General features: G+C 38.3%; 1 protein-coding gene across 1 annotated transcript in view; it reads right to left on the bottom strand.

Moving 5' to 3' along the window:
- Positions 1–1,035: 1,035 nt before the first annotated feature.
- The window catches only part of LOC106572999 (potassium voltage-gated channel subfamily A member 1), a 19,145-nt gene continuing 1,336 nt past the window's right edge, over positions 1,036–18,844 (bottom strand). Inside the window, exons 2-4 of the mRNA XM_082962299.1 lie at positions 12,363–12,606; positions 2,111–2,575; positions 1,036–1,860 (exon numbers count right to left, since the gene is read on the bottom strand). Coding sequence (XP_082818425.1) covers positions 1,228–1,860; positions 2,111–2,575; positions 12,363–12,606 — 1,342 coding nt within the window. The 3' untranslated portion in view covers positions 1,036–1,227. The remainder of the gene's footprint in view (positions 1,861–2,110; positions 2,576–12,362; positions 12,607–18,844) is intronic.

Genomic DNA, 18,844 nt, shown 5'->3' with positions numbered 1-18,844 from the left:
AAAGTCTAGGAGCAACAACGGCTCAGGCGCGAAGTGGTAGGCCACACAAGCTCACAGAACGGGACCGCCGAGTGCTGAAGCGCATCCTCAGTTGCATCGCTCACTACCGAGTTTCAAACTGCCTCTGGAAGCAACATCAACTGTTCGTCGGGAGGTTCATGAAATGGGTTTCCGTGGCTGAGCAGCCGCACACAAGCCTAAGATCACCATGCGCAATGCCAAGCGTTCGCTGGAGTGGTGTAAAGCTCGCCGCCATTGGACTCTGGAGCAGTGGAAACAAGTTCTCTGGAGTGATGAATCACGCTTCACCATCTGGCAGTCCGACGGACGAATCTGGGTTTGGCGGATGCCAGGAGAACACTACCTGCCCCAATGAATAGTGCCAACTGTAAAGTTTGGTGGAGGAGGAATAATGGTCTGGGGCTGTTTTTCATGGTTCGGGCCCCTTAGTTCCAGTGAAGGGAAATCTTAACGCTACAGCATTCAATGACATTCTAGACAATTCTGTGCTACTAAATTTGTGGCAACAGTTTGGGGAAGGCCCTTTCCTGTTTCAGAATGACAATGGCCACATGCACGAAGCAAGGTCCATAAGGAAATGGTTTGTCTTGATCAGTGTGGAAGAACTTGACTGGCCTGCTCAGAGCCCTGACCTCAACCCCATAGAACACCTTTGGGATGAATTGGAACGCCGACTGTGAGCCAGGCCTTAATCGCCCAACATTAGTGCCCAACCTCACTAATGCTCTTGTGGCTGAATGGAAGCAAGATTCCCACAGCAATGTTCCAACATCTAACGGAAATCCTTCCCAGAAGAGTGGAGGCTGTTATAGCAGCAAAGGGGGGACCAACTCCATATTAATGCCTTCCCAGAAGAGTGGAGGCTGTTGTAGCAGCAAAGGGGGGGACCAACTCCATATTAATGACTTCCCAGAAGAGTGGAGGCTGTTATAGCAGCAAAGGGGGGGGACCAACTCCATATTAATGCCTTCCCAGAAGAGTGGAGGCTGTTATAGCAGCAAAACGGGGGGGGGGGGGGGGGGGACGGGACCAACTCCATATTTAATCCCCATGATTTTGAGATGAGATGTTGGACATGCAGGTGTCCACATACTTTTGGTCATGTAGTGTATATATCCCCGTTAGATATGCATGGTAGTGATGAGTCTCTGTCCTCATTCAACCCCATCCGTTAATCCACGAGTCTCGTTATGATACCCATAGGGACTACACGTCAGTGAATATCTTCTTGTTGATGCTGACGCTGTTCACCGTGTTGTTTTGTGTCACGGTCGTCGTCGTGGTAGCGGTGGTTGCCGTGGGGAAGTTCTGCTGCCGTTTGAAGGCGCTGCTGTTCAGTTCTCTGTTTTCCTCGATCACCAGGTACTCACTCTTACTCAGCGATGTAGAGCTACTCCTCTTTCTCATCTCACCATCCTCCTCCTCCTCCTCCTCCTCCTCCTCCTCCTCCGTCTCGGCCGCCAGCGGCTGACAGCTGCCCACGTGGAGGTACTGCGCTTGCTCCTCGCCTTCCGTCTCCCGGTGGTAGAAGTAGTTGAAGTTGGACACGATGACGGGGACGGGCAAGGCGATGGTCAGCACGCCGGCGATGGCGCAGAGCGATCCGACGATTTTCCCGCCGATGGTTATCGGGTGCATGTCGCCGTAGCCGACGGTAGTCATGGTGACCACGGCCCACCAGAAGGCATCAGGGATGGAGCTAAAGCTGGAGTCTGGGTCGTCGGCCTCGGCGAAGTAGACGGCGCTGGAGAAGAGGATGACTCCGATGAAGAGGAAGAAGATGAGCAGGCCCAGCTCCCGCATGCTGGCCTTCAGTGTCTGGCCCAGGATCTGGAGCCCCTACCATAAACAGACAGAGAGAGTTCAGATCTACCGTAAACAGACAGAGAGAGTTCAGATCTACCATAAACAGACAGAAAGCTCACTCTAGCTAGTTTACTGTATTAGGGCAATTGGTTTTGGTTTAACGCGGCTTCAGCTTGACAGTACACACACACACACAGACAGACAGTGAGAGCGATGGCAACAGTGAACATCGAACACATCTTTGGAGGTTTGTGCTATATAGAGATGGTGCTACAATAGATACCTTGGAGTGTCTGGACAGCTTGAAGATCCTGAACACCCTGACCAGCCTGATGACCCTGAGGATGGCGAGAGACATGGCCTGCTGCCCGTTCCCCTGCTGCTCCGCCAGCTCCGTGCCCAGCGTTATAAAATACGGTATTATGGCCACGATATCTATAATGTTCATGATGTTCCTAGAGAAGGTGGCCTTGGAGGGACAAGCGAAGAACCGGACCAGCAGCTCAAAGGAGAACCAGATGATGCACAGCGTCTCTACCACGAAGAACGGGTCGGAGAACGGAGAGGAGAAGTACGGCCCGGTGCCGTTAACGGTAGCCACCGGGACTGGCTCCTTGTGGTCGTCCCTGAACTCCGGTAATGTCTCCAGGCAGAAGATGACGATGGAGATGAGGATGACGAGGACGGAGACGATGGCTATCCCCCGCGCAGGACCACTGCTCTCAGGGTACTCAAACAGCAACCACACCTTGAAGAGGAGAACAGATATACTGTATTAACCTCACCTTTAAGATGAGATATACTGTATTAACCTCACCTTTAAGATGAGATATACTGTATTAACCACACCTTTAAGATGAGATATACTGTATTAACCACACCTTTAAGATGAGATATACTGTATTAACCACACCTTTAAGATGAGATATACTGTATTAACCACACCTTTAAGAAGAGATATACTGTATTAACCTCACCTTTAAGATGAGATATACTGTATTAACCTCACCTTTAAGAAGAGATGAGATATACTGTATTAACCTCACCTTTAAGATGAGAGGAGATATACTGTATTAACCTCACCTTTAAGATGAGATATACTGTATTAACCACACCTTTAAGATGAGAGGAGATATACTGTATTAACCTCACCTTTAAGATGAGATATACTGTATTAACCTCACCTTTAAGAAGAGATATACTGTATTAACCACACCTTTAAGATGAGATGAGATATACTGTATTAACCTCACCTTTAAGATGAGAGGAGATATACTGTATTAACCTCACCTTTAAGATGAGATATACTGTATTAACCTCACCTTTAAGAAGAGATATACTGTATTAACCACACCTTTAAGATGAGATGAGATATACTGTATTAACCACACCTTTAAGATGAGAGGAGATATACTGTATTAACCTCACCTTTAAGATGAGATATACTGTATTAACCACACCTTTAAGAAGAGATATACTGTATTAACCACACCTTTAAGATGAGATGAGATATACTGTATTAACCTCACCTTTAAGAAGAGATATACTGTATTAACCACACCTTTAAGAAGAGATATACTGTATTAACCACACCTTTAAGATGAGATGAGATATACTGTATTAACCTCACCTTTAAGAGGAGATATACTGTATTAACCACACCTTTAAGATGAGATGAGATATACTGTATTAACCACACCTTTAAGATGAGATATACTGTATTAACCACACCTTTAAGATGAGATATACTGTATTAATCACACCTTTAACATGAGATATACTGTATTAACCACACCTTTAAGATGAGATATACTGTATTAACCACACCTTTAAGATGAGATGAGATATACTGTATTAACCACACCTTTAAGATGAGATATACTGTATTAACCACACCTTTGAGTTGAGATATAATGTATTAACCACACCTTTGAGATGAGATATACTGTATTAACCTCACCTTTAAGAGGAGATATACTGTATTAACCACACCTTTAAGAGGAGATATACTGTATTAACCACACCTTTAAGATGAGATATACTGTATTAACCACACCTTTAAGATGAGATATACTGTATTAACCACACCTTTAAGATGAGAGGAGATATACTGTATTAACCACACCTTTAAGAGGAGATATACTGTATTAACCACACCTTAAAGATGAGATATACTGTATTAACCACACCTTTAAGATGAGATATACTGTATTAACCACACCAATAAGATGAGAGGAGATATACTGTATTAACCACACCTTTGAGATGAGATATACTGTATTAACCATACCTTTAAGATGAGAGGAGATATACTGTATTAACCACACCTTTAAGATGAGATATACTGTATTAACCACACCTTTGAGATGAGATATACTGTATTAACCACACCTTTAAGATGAGATATACTGTATTAACCACACCTTTAAGATGAGATATACTGTATTAACCACACCTTTAAGATGAGAGGAGATATACTGTATTAACCACACCTTTAAGAGGAGATATACTGTATTAACCACACCTTTAAGATGAGATATACTGTATTAACCACACCTTTAAGATGAGATATACTGTATTAACCACACCTTTAAGATGAGAGGAGATATACTGTATTAACCACACCTTTAAGAGGAGATATACTGTATTAACCACACCTTTAAGATGAGATATACTGTATTAACCACACCTTTAAGATGAGATATACTGTATTAACCACACCAATAAGATGAGATATACTGTATTAACCACACCAATAAGATGAGAGGAGATATACTGTATTAACCACACCTTTGAGATGAGATATACTGTATTAACCACACCTTTAAGATGAGAGGAGATATACTGTATTAACCACACCTTTAAGATGAGATATACTGTATTAACCACACCTTTGAGATGAGATATACTGTATTAACCACACCTTTAAGAGGAGATATACTGTATTAACCACACCTTTAAGATGAGATATACTGTATTAACCACACCTTTAAGATGAGATATACTGTATTAACCACACCTTTAAGATGAGATATACTGTATTAACCACAACTTTGAGATTAGATATACTGTATTAACCACACCTTTGAGATGAGATATACTGTATTAACCACACCTTTGAGATGAGATATACTGTATTAACCACACCAATAAGATGAGATATACTGTATTAACCACACCAATAAGATGAGAGGAGATATACTGTATTAACCACACCTTTGAGATGAGATATACTGTATTAACCACACCTTTAAGATGAGAGGAGATATACTGTATTAACCACACCTTTAAGATGAGATATACTGTATTAACCACACCTTTGAGATTAGATATACTGTATTAACCACACCTTTGAGATGAGATATACTGTATTAACCACACCTTTAAGATGAGAGGAGATATACTGTATTAACCACACCAATAAGATGAGATGAGATATACTGTATTAACCACACCTTTAAGATTAGATATACTGTATTAACCACACCTTTAAGATGAGAGGAGATATACTGTATTAACCACACCTTTAAGAGGAGAACAGATATACTGTATTAACCACACCTTTAAGATGAGATATACTGTATTAACCACACCTTTAAGATGAGATATACTGTATTAACCACACCTTTAAGATGAGATATACTGTATTAACCACACCTTTAAGAAGAGATGAGATATACTGTATTAACCACACCTTTAAGATGAGATATACTGTATTAACCACACCTTTAAGAGGAGATGAGATATACTGTATTAACCACACCTTTAAGATGAGATATACTGTATTAACCACACCTTTAAGAGGAGAGGAGATATACTGTATTAACCACACCTTTAAGATGAGATGAGATATACTGTATTAACCACACATTTAAGATGAGATATACTGTATTAACCACACCTTTAAGATGAGATATACTGTATTAATCACACCTTTAAGATGAGATATACTGTATTAACCACACCTTTAAGATGAGATGAGATATACTGTATTAACCACACCTTTAAGATGAGATATACTGTATTAACCACACCTTTGAGTTGAGATATACTGTATTAACCACACCTTTAAGATGAGAGGAGATATACTGTATTAACCACACCTTTAAGATGAGATATACTGTATTAACCACACCTTTAAGATGAGATATACTGTATTAATCACACCTTTAAGATGAGATATACTGTATTAACCACACCTTTAAGATGAGAGGAGATATACTGTATTAACCACACCTTTAAGATGAGATATACTGTATTAACCACACCTTTGAGATGAGATATACTGTATTAACCACACCTTTGAGATGAGATATACTGTATTAACCACACCTTTAAGATGAGATATACTGTATTAACCACACCTTTGAGATGAGATATACTGTATTAACCACACCTTTAAGAGGAGATATACTGTATTAACCACACCTTTAAGATGAGATATACTGTATTAACCACACCTTTAAGATGAGATATACTGTATTAACCACACCTTTAAGATGAGAGGAGATATACTGTATTAACCACACCTTTAAGAGGAGATATACTGTATTAACCACACCTTAAAGATGAGATATACTGTATTAACCACACCTTTAAGATGAGATATACTGTATTAACCACACCAATAAGATGAGAGGAGATATACTGTATTAACCACACCTTTGAGATGAGATATACTGTATTAACCACACCTTTAAGATGAGAGGAGATATACTGTATTAACCACACCTTTAAGATGAGATATACTGTATTAACCACACCTTTGAGATGAGATATACTGTATTAACCACACCTTTAAGATGAGATATACTATATTAACCACACCTTTAAGATGAGATATACTGTATTAACCACACCTTTAAGATGAGAGGAGATATACTGTATTAACCACACCTTTAAGAGGAGATATACTGTATTAACCACACCTTTAAGATGAGATATACTGTATTAACCACACCTTTAAGATGAGATATACTGTATTAACCACACCTTTAAGATGAGAGGAGATATACTGTATTAACCACACCTTTAAGAGGAGATATACTGTATTAACCACACCTTTAAGATGAGATATACTGTATTAACCACACGTTTAAGATGAGATATACTGTATTAACCACACCAATAAGATGAGATATACTGTATTAACCACACCAATAAGATGAGAGGAGATATACTGTATTAACCACACCTTTGAGATGAGATATACTGTATTAACCACACCTTTGAGATGAGATATACTGTATTAACCACACCAATAAGATGAGATATACTGTATTAACCACACCAATAAGATGAGAGGAGATATACTGTATTAACCACACCTTTGAGATGAGATATACTGTATTAACCACACCTTTAAGATGAGAGGAGATATACTGTATTAACCACACCTTTAAGATGAGATATACTGTATTAACCACACCTTTGAGATTAGATATACTGTATTAACCACACCTTTGAGATGAGATATACTGTATTAACCACACCTTTAAGATGAGAGGAGATATACTGTATTAACCACACCAATAAGATGAGATGAGATATACTGTATTAACCACACCTTTAAGATTAGATATACTGTATTAACCACACCTTTAAGATGAGAGGAGATATACTGTATTAACCACACCTTTAAGAGGAGAACAGATATACTGTATTAACCACACCTTTAAGATGAGATATACTGTATTAACCACACCTTTAAGATGAGATATACTGTATTAACCACACCTTTAAGATGAGATATACTGTATTAACCACACCTTTAAGAAGAGATGAGATATACTGTATTAACCACACCTTTAAGATGAGATATACTGTATTAACCACACCTTTAAGAGGAGATGAGATATACTGTATTAACCACACCTTTAAGATGAGATATACTGTATTAACCACACCTTTAAGAGGAGAGGAGATATACTGTATTAACCACACCTTTAAGATGAGATGAGATATACTGTATTAACCACACATTTAAGATGAGATATACTGTATTAACCACACCTTTAAGATGAGATATACTGTATTAATCACACCTTTAAGATGAGATATACTGTATTAACCACACCTTTAAGATGAGATGAGATATACTGTATTAACCACACCTTTAAGATGAGATATACTGTATTAACCACACCTTTGAGTTGAGATATACTGTATTAACCACACCTTTAAGATGAGAGGAGATATACTGTATTAACCACACCTTTAAGATGAGATATACTGTATTAACCACACCTTTAAGATGAGATATACTGTATTAATCACACCTTTAAGATGAGATATACTGTATTAACCACACCTTTAAGATGAGAGGAGATATACTGTATTAACCACACCTTTAAGATGAGATATACTGTATTAACCACACCTTTGAGATGAGATATACTGTATTAACCACACCTTTGAGATGAGATATACTGTATTAACCACACCTTTAAGATGAGATATACTGTATTAACCACACCTTTGAGATGAGATATACTGTATTAACCACACCTTTAAGAGGAGATATACTGTATTAACCACACCTTTAAGATGAGATATACTGTATTAACCACACCTTTAAGATGAGATATACTGTATTAACCACACCTTTAAGATGAGAGGAGATATACTGTATTAACCACACCTTTAAGAGGAGATATACTGTATTAACCACACCTTAAAGATGAGATATACTGTATTAACCACACCTTTAAGATGAGATATACTGTATTAACCACACCAATAAGATGAGAGGAGATATACTGTATTAACCACACCTTTGAGATGAGATATACTGTATTAACCACACCTTTAAGATGAGAGGAGATATACTGTATTAACCACACCTTTAAGATGAGATATACTGTATTAACCACACCTTTGAGATGAGATATACTGTATTAACCACACCTTTAAGATGAGATATACTATATTAACCACACCTTTAAGATGAGATATACTGTATTAACCACACCTTTAAGATGAGAGGAGATATACTGTATTAACCACACCTTTAAGAGGAGATATACTGTATTAACCACACCTTTAAGATGAGATATACTGTATTAACCACACCTTTAAGATGAGATATACTGTATTAACCACACCTTTAAGATGAGAGGAGATATACTGTATTAACCACACCTTTAAGAGGAGATATACTGTATTAACCACACCTTTAAGATGAGATATACTGTATTAACCACACGTTTAAGATGAGATATACTGTATTAACCACACCAATAAGATGAGATATACTGTATTAACCACACCAATAAGATGAGAGGAGATATACTGTATTAACCACACCTTTGAGATGAGATATACTGTATTAACCACACCTTTAAGATGAGAGGAGATATACTGTATTAACCACACCTTTAAGATGAGATATACTGTATTAACCACACCTTTGAGATGAGATATACTGTATTAACCACACCTTTGAGATGAGATATACTGTATTAACCACACCTTTAAGAGGAGATATACTGTATTAACCACACCTTTAAGATGAGATATACTGTATTAACCACACCTTTAAGATGAGATATACTGTATTAACCACACCTTTAAGATGAGATATACTGTATTAACCACACCTTTGAGATTAGATATACTGTATTAACCACACCTTTGAGATGAGATATACTGTATTAACCACACCTTTGAGATGAGATATGCTGTATTAACCACACCAATAAGATGAGATATACTGTATTAACCACACCAATAAGATGAGAGGAGATATACTGTATTAACCACACCTTTGAGATGAGATATACTGTATTAACCACACCTTTAAGATGAGAGGAGATATACTGTATTAACCACACCTTTAAGATGAGATATACTGTATTAACCACACCTTTGAGATGAGATATACTGTATTAACCACACCTTTGAGATGAGATATACTGTATTAACCACACCTTTAAGATGAGAGGAGATATACTGTATTAACCACACCAATAAGATGAGATGAGATATACTGTATTAACCACACCTTTAAGATGAGATATACTGTATTAACCACACCAATAAGATGAGAGGAGATATACTGTATTAACCACACCTTTGAGATGAGATATACTGTATTAACCACACCTTTAAGATGAGAGGAGATATACTGTATTAACCACACCTTTAAGATGAGATATACTGTATTAACCACACCTTTGAGATGAGATATACTGTATTAACCACACCTTTGAGATGAGATATACTGTATTAACCACACCTTTAAGAGGAGATATACTGTATTAACCACACCTTTAAGATGAGATATACTGTATTAACCACACCTTTAAGATGAGATATACTGTATTAACCACACCTTTAAGATGAGATATACTGTATTAACCACACCTTTGAGATTAGATATACTGTATTAACCACACCTTTGAGATGAGATATACTGTATTAACCACACCTTTGAGATGAGATATGCTGTATTAACCACACCAATAAGATGAGATATACTGTATTAACCACACCAATAAGATGAGAGGAGATATACTGTATTAACCACACCTTTGAGATGAGATATACTGTATTAACCACACCTTTAAGATGAGAGGAGATATACTGTATTAACCACACCTTTAAGATGAGATATACTGTATTAACCACACCTTTGAGATGAGATATACTGTATTAACCACACCTTTGAGATGAGATATACTGTATTAACCACACCTTTAAGATGAGAGGAGATATACTGTATTAACCACACCAATAAGATGAGATGAGATATACTGTATTAACCACACCTTTAAGATGAGATATACTGTATTAACCACACCTTTAAGATGAGAGGAGATATACTGTATTAACCACACCTTTAAGAGGAGAACAGATATACTGTATTAACCACACCTTTAAGATGAGATATACTGTATTAACCACACCTTTAAGATGAGATATACTGTATTAACCACACCTTTAAGATGAGATATACTGTATTAACCACACCTTTAAGAAGAGATGAGATATACTGTATTAACCACACCTTTAAGATGAGATATACTGTATTAACCACACCTTTAAGAGGAGATGAGATATACTGTATTAACCACACCTTTAAGATGAGATATAGTGTATTAACCACACCTTTAAGAGGAGAGGAGATATACTGTATTCACCACACCTTTAAGATGAGAGGAGATATACTGTATTAACCACACCTTTAAGAGGAGAACAGATATACTGTATTAACCACACCTTTAAGATGAGATATACTGTATTAACCACACCTTTAAGATGAGATATACTGTATTAACCACACCTTTAAGATGAGATATACTGTATTAACCACACCTTTAAGAAGAGATGAGATATACTGTATTAACCACACCTTTAAGATGAGATATACTGTATTAACCACACCTTTAAGAGGAGATGAGATATACTGTATTAACCACACCTTTAAGATGAGATATACTGTATTAACCACACCTTTAAGAGGAGAGGAGATATACTGTATTCACCACACCTTTAAGATGAGATATACTGTATTAATCACACCTTTAAGATGAGATATACTGTATTAGATCACACCTTTAAGATGAGATATACTGTATTAGATCACACCTTTAAGATGAGATATACTGTATTAATCACACCTTTAAGATGAGATATACTGTATTAATCACACCTTTAAGATGAGATATACTGTATTAACCACACCTTTAAGAGGAGAGGAGATATACTGTATTAACCACACCTTTAAGATGAGATATACTGTATTAACCACACCTTTAAGAGGAGATGAGATATACTGTATTAACCACACCTTTAAGATGAGATATACTGTATTAACCACACCTTTAAGAGGAGAGGAGATATACTGTATTCACCACACCTTTAAGATGAGATATACTGTATTAATCACACCTTTAAGATGAGATATACTGTATTAATCACACCTTTAAGATGAGATATACTGTATTAACCACACCTTTAAGAGAACAGATATACTGTATTAACCACACCTTTAAGAGAACAGATATACTGTATTAGATCACCTTTAAGATGAGATATACTGTATTAGATCACACCTTTAAGATGAGATATACTGTATTAGATCACACCTTTAAGATGAGATATACTGTATTAACCACACCTTTAAGATGAGATATACTGTATTAACCACACCTTTAAGATGAGATATACTGTATTAGATCACCCATGATGGACATTATTCTGTTTTCATCTGTATTTTAAATTCCTTGCTCAAGGGAACATCAACATTTTACATTTACGTCATTTATCAGACGCACTTATCCAGAGCAACTGCCTACATTTTCCCGGACTGGTCGCCCATTGGAATCCAACCCACGAGCCTTGCTCTACCAACCGAAACACTCAGGATAACCAGAAGAAGAAAGGGAAGCGCTAGAATGTTCTCTTTGGTAAAGGGGTAAATTGATAATTAAAAAAGGATGCTGTTATTATTATTACAGCATGTTCAATGGAACAAACATTTCTAAACTCTGACGTGTTTTTCGGCATAGGCTTTTTGTCATGTACAACCATACCTGCCTCTGCAGCTCATTGTCAGGTAGTGGTCTCTCCTCTTCCTTAATAAAACCCTCATCTTCTCTGAACTTCTCCATGGCCTCCTCTCCCAGCTCGTAGAAACGGATCTCCTCAGAGAAGATGTCTATGGGCACGTTGACGGGTCTTCTGATACGCCCGCCCGACTGGTAGTAGTAGAGGATGGCGTCGAAACTGGGCCGGTTCCTGTCAAAGAAATACTCGTTCCTCAGAGGGTCAAAGTACCTGGTGGATAGAGAGGGGGGGGGGGGGGGGTAGAGAGAGGCAGATACATAAGTAGTAATATTTAATTTACAGACAGACAGACAGACAGACAGACAGACAGACAGACAGACAGACAGACAGACAGACAGACAGACAGACAGACAGACAGACAGACAGACAGACAGACAGACAGACAGACAGACAGACAGACAGACAGACAGACAGACAGAGACAAACACAGAGACAGACAGACAAATAGACATGCAGACCAAACAAAGTGTTTAAGGCTAAGTTTAGACATTAACTCAGAAATCTCAAGATTAAACATTAACTCAGAGTGGTTAAGGTAAGGGTTAAGGTTAAACATTAACTCAGAGTGGTTAAGGTAAGGGTTAAGGTTAAACATTAACTCAGAGTGGTTAAGGTAAGGGTTAAGGTTTGGCTTAAAACAAAAAATATCACGAACACCTTTCTTTGTCTGGATTCGAACTTGCAACCAGAGGCAGATGCTTAAGCCCACAACGCCCTAGCAAATCCTACTTGAAGGTAACAGCGCTCACTGCTGCCCCTAGTGGTCGGTTTCCACTTCATCTCCTGACATCCTCAGGCGTGGACGGACATCGAATACTGACTTGTATCACAGGTGACCTGGCTGATTTATCTATATATTTCCTGATATCTGATTTTATGCGATAAAATAAGTATATTTCCTGATATCTGATTTTATGCGATAAAATAAGTATATTTCCTGATATCTGATTTTATGCGATATAATAAGTATATTTCCTGATATCTGATTTTATGCGATAAAATAAGTATATTTCCTGATATCTGATTTTATGCGATATAAAGGAGTATTTTGGTATTTTATTAGGATCCCCATTAGCTGTTGCAAAAGCAGCTGCTACACTTCCTGGGGTTCCACACAAAACATGAAGCATGACATAATACAGAACATTAATAGACAAGAACAGCTCAAGGACAGAACTATATAAAAAAAATAATTAAAGGCACACGTAGCCTACATATCAATGCATACACACAAACTATCCAGGTCAAATAAGGGAGAGGCGTTGTGCTGTGAGGTGTTGCTTTATCTGTTTTATGAAACCAGGTTTGTGGTTTATTTGAGCAAATGAGATGGAAGGAAGTTCCATGCAATAAGGGCTCTATATAATCCTGTACGCTTTCTTGAATTTGTTCTGGATTTGGGGACTGTGAAAAGACCCCTGGTGGCATGTCTGGTGGGGTAAGTGTGTGTGTCAGTGCTCTGTGTAAGTTGACTATGAAAACAATTTGGGATTTTTCAACACCATTAATGTTTCTTATGAAAACAAGAAGTGACTCAGTCAGTCTGAATGTGGTCGGACCATCACATCATTAACATATACAGTTGAAGTCGGACGTTTACGCACACCTTAGTCAAATACATTTAAACTCAGTTTTTTACAATTCCTGACATTTAATCCTAGTAAAAATTCCCTGTCTTAGGTCAGTTAGGATCCCCACTTTATTTTAAGAATGTGAAATGTCAGAATAATAGTAGAGAGAATGATTTATTTCAGCTTTTATTTCTTTCATCACATTCTCAGTGGGTCAGAAGTTTACATACACTCAATTAGTATTATAGTAGCATTGCCTTTAAATTGTTTAACTTCGGTCAAACTTTTTGGGTAACCTTCCACAAGCTTCCCACAATAAGTTGGGTGAATTTTGGCCCATTCCTCCTGACAGAGCTGGTGTAACTGAGTCAGGTTTGTAGGCCTCCTTGCTCACACACACTTTTTCAGTTCTGCCCACACATTTTCTACAGGATTTGAGGTCAGGGCTTTGTGATGGCCACTGCAATACCTTGACTTTGTTGTCCTTAAGCCATTTTGCCACAACTTTGGAAGTATGCTTGGGGTCGTTGTCCATTTGGAAGACCCATTTGTGTCTTCTGATCCCTCCTGTCTCAGCCTCCAGTATTTATGCTGCAGTAGTTTATGTGTCGGGGGGCTAGGGTCAGTCTGTTACATCTGGAGTATTTCTCTTGTCTTATCCGGTGTCCTGTGTGTATTTAAATATGCTCTCTCTAATTCTCTCTTTCTGTCTTTCTCTCGGAGGACCTGAGCCCTAGGACCATGCCTCAGGACTACCTGGTATGATGACTCCTTGCTGTCCCCAGTCCACCTGGCCGTGCTGCTGCTCCAGTTTCAACTGTTCTGCCTGCGGCTATGGAACCCTGACCTGTTCACCGGACGTGCTTGTTGCACCCTCGACAACTACTATGATTATTATTATTTGACCATGCTGGTCATTTATGAACATTTTAACATTTTAACATTTTGACCATGTTCTCTTTTAATATCCACCCTGCACAGCCAGAAGAGGACTGGCCACCCCTCATAGCCTGGTTCCTCTCTAGGTTTCTTCCTAGGTTTTTGGCCTTTCTAGGGAGTTTTTCCTAGGGAGTTTTTCCTAGCCACCGTGCTTCTTTCACATGCTTTGCTTGCTGTTTGGGGTTTTAGGCTGGGTTTCTGTACAGCACTTTGAGAATATCAGCTGATGTACGAAGGGCTATATAAAAATAAATTTGATTGATTTGATTTGATTTGTGACCAAGCTTTAACTTCACTAGGGTAGGGGGCAGCATTTGGAATTTTGGATGAAAAGCATGCCCAAATTAAACTGCCTACTACTCAGGCCCAGAAGCTAGGATATGCATATACTTGATAGATTTGGATAGAAAACATCCTAACGTTTCCAAAACTGTTAAAATAATGTCTGTGAGTATAACAGAACTGATATGGCAGGCAAAAACCTGAGGAAAATCCATCCAGGAAGTACTATTATTTTGAAAGGCTGTTTTTCCATTGAAAGCCTATCCACCATACAAAGACTTAGGACCCAGTTCACGATCTCTATGGCTTCTTCTACATGTGGCCAGTCTTTAGGCATTGTTTCAGGCTTTTACTCTGAAAAATGAGGGAGATACAGCACTTTCAATGAGTGGTGGACAGTGGACATTTCCAGACATGAGTCCAGCGCGCGATCGGGAGCGCGACATTCTTGTTCCTCCTTTTCTATTGACGAAGCTTTTGTCCGGTTGAAATATTATTGATTAATTATGACAAAAACAACCTGAGGTTTGATTTCAAACATCGTTTGACATGTTTCTACGAACTGTTATTGTACTTTTTTGACTTTTCGTCTGGATGTTGAGAGCGCGCTTTGTGCCTTTGGATTACTGAACTAAACACATCAACAAAACTGAGGTTTTTGGACATGAAGAGGGACATTATCGAACAAAACTAACATTTATTGTGTAACATGGAGTCCTGGGAGTGCCACCAGATGAAGATCAAAGGTAAGAGATTAATTTAATCGCTATTTCTGACTTTTGTGAGTCCTCTCCTTGACTGGAAAATGTCTGTATGGTGTTTTGTGGCTAGGCGCTGTCCTAACATAATCGCATGGTGTGCTTTCGCCGTAAAGCCTTTTTGAAATCTGACACAGCCGCTGGATTAACAAGATGTTTATCTTTAAAATGGTGTATAATACGTAATAGTATGTTTGAGGAATTTTAATTATGGGATTTCTGTTGTTTGAATTTGGCGCCCTGCAATTTCACTGCCTGTTGTCGAGGTGGGAGGCTAGCTTCCCAATGATACCATCCTGACTGATGTCTTGAGATGTTGCTTCAATATATCCACATAATTTTCCTCCTCATGACGCCATCTATTTTGTGAAGTGCACCAGTCCCTCCTGTAGCAAAGCACCCCCACAACATGATGCTGCCACCCCCGTGCTTCACGGTTGGGATGGTGTTCTTCGGCTTGGAAGCCTCACCCTTTTTCCTCCAAACATAACGATGGTCATTATGGCCAAACAGTCCTATTTTTGTTTCATCAGACAAGAGGACATTTCTCCAAAAAGTATGATCTTTGTCCCCATGTGCAGTTGCAAACCGTAGTCTGGCTTGGTTATGGCAGTTTTGGAGCAGTGGCTTCTTCCTTGCTGAGCGGCCTTTCAGGTTATGTCGATATAGGACTCGTTTTACTGTGGATATAGATACTTTTGTACCTGTTTCCTCCAGCATCTTCACAAGGTCCCTTGCTGTTGTTCTGGGATTGATTTTCACTTTTCACACCAAAGTACGTTCATCTCTAGGAGACAGAACGCGTCTCCTTCCTGAGCGGTATGATGGCTGCGTGGTCCCATGGTGTTTATACTTGCGTACTATTGTTTGTACAGATGAACGTGGTACCTTCAGGTGTTTGGAAATTGCTCCCAAGGATTAACCAGACTTGTGGAGGTCTACAATTGTTTTTCTGAGGTCTTGGCTGATTTCTTTTGATTTACCCATGATGTCAAGCAAAGAGGCACTGAGTTTGAAGGTAGGCCTTGAAACACATCCTCAGGTACACCTCCAATTGACTCAAATGATGTCAATTAGCCTATCAGAAGCTTCTAAAGCCATGACACCATTTTCTGGAATTTTCCAAGCTGTTTAAAGGCACAGTCAACTTAGTGTATGTAAACTTCTGACCCACTGGAATTGTGATACAGTGAATTATAAGTGAAATAATCTCTCTGTAAACAATTGTTGGAAAAATGACTTGTGTCATGCACAAAGTAGATGTCCTAACCGACTTGCCAAAACTATAGTTTGTTAACAAGAAATTTGTGGAGTGGTTGAAAAACGAGTTTTAATGACTCCAACCTAAGTGTATGTAAACTTCCGACTTCAACTGTATGTGATTGTGTGATCTCTGTGGTTACTTGTATCTGTATAGGGTGAACTCTGAATTACTATATGCAAAAAAGGATTTATGGTCCTCTTAGGAATTCTGTCTTATTTACATTGGTCTCGTCCCATACACAAGCCTGTAAATGCTGTGACACCCTGTGGACATTGGGCCTTGGAGTGTTTATGTTACTGTATACTTCGTATCGTTTAATTGGGCGGTTGGTTTTGGGTTCAAAGGTTACACCTTTTAGATGTTACAAATGGAATTGAATGCCTTTGTTCTCTCTCTGTTGTTACACTGAGTAAAGTTGTATGATCAATTCTCATTTCCTAGACTTCTAGGTGTAGTAAGCATCTCTTTGTTATCCTGTAGTAAGCATCTCTCTCTGTTATCCTCGGAGTAAAGTTGTATGATCAATTCTCATTTCCTAGACTTCTAGTCTGTATGTTTACCTTGGGATCTATATGCTCGGAATAACGCCTTAGTAATGCCTGTTAATGCTTTGTAACTTAAGCTTTATGCCATGTATGTGAATCCATTCGTTGTACAAAAGTTCATTAAATATCTGCCTTTGATATAGACAGACTAATCTAGATAAACTAAACTAGATCTCAGACTAATTCTAATGCTAGCCAACGTCAACTCTTTTCCTAATGTTTTGCTTGTATATTTTAAATAACTTTATGGAGTCTGATTAATATGTTAATAGGCAAATTGCTTAGTCTCATTATGAGTCACATGTGAGGTATTTATAATATCATATAAAGTGTATACACACACACACACACAAGTCAAATATTACTGTCCACTACTAGCGTATAATAACCTACAGTGGAAGAAACAGTATGTGAACCCTTTACCTGCATAAGTTGGTCATCAAATTGTATCTGATCTTCATCTAAGTCACAACAAACACAGTGAAACAGCTTAAACGAATAACTAATATTATATTTTTCTTGTCTATATTGAATACATCATTTAAATATTCACAGTGTAGGTTGGAAAAAGTATGTGAACCCCCTAGGCTAATGACTTGTCCAAAAGCTAATTGGAGTCAGGAATCAGCTAACCTGGAGTCCAATCAATGAGACGAGATTGGAGATATTGATTAGAGTTGCCCTGCTCTATAAAGTTGCCCTGCTCTATAAAAAAAAAACACTCACAAAATTTGAGTTTCTATTCAAAAGAAACATTGCCTGATGTGAACCATGCCTCGAACAAAAGAGATCTCAGAAGACCTAAGATTAAAAATTGTTGACTTGCATAAAGCTGGAAAGGGTTACAAAAGTATCTCTAAAAGCCTTGATGTTCATCCGTTCACGGTAAGACAAATTGTCTCGTAAAATACCAAACAAGAATGGTGTTCATGGGAGGACACCACGGAAGAAGCCACTGCTGTCCAAAAAAAACATCGCTGCATGTCTGAAGTTCGCAAAAGAGCACCTGGAAGTTCCACAGCGCTGCTGGCGAAATATTCTGTGGACAGATGAAACTACAGTTGAGTTGTTTGGAAGGAAAACACAACA

This window comes from Salmo salar, chromosome 15 (genome assembly GCF_965601325.2).
Source record: "Salmo salar chromosome 15, fSalSal1, whole genome shotgun sequence".
NCBI lineage: Eukaryota > Metazoa > Chordata > Actinopteri > Salmoniformes > Salmonidae > Salmo > Salmo salar.
The sequence above is the reverse complement of the archived record's forward strand: the minus strand, read 5'-3'. Positions and strand labels throughout refer to the sequence as shown.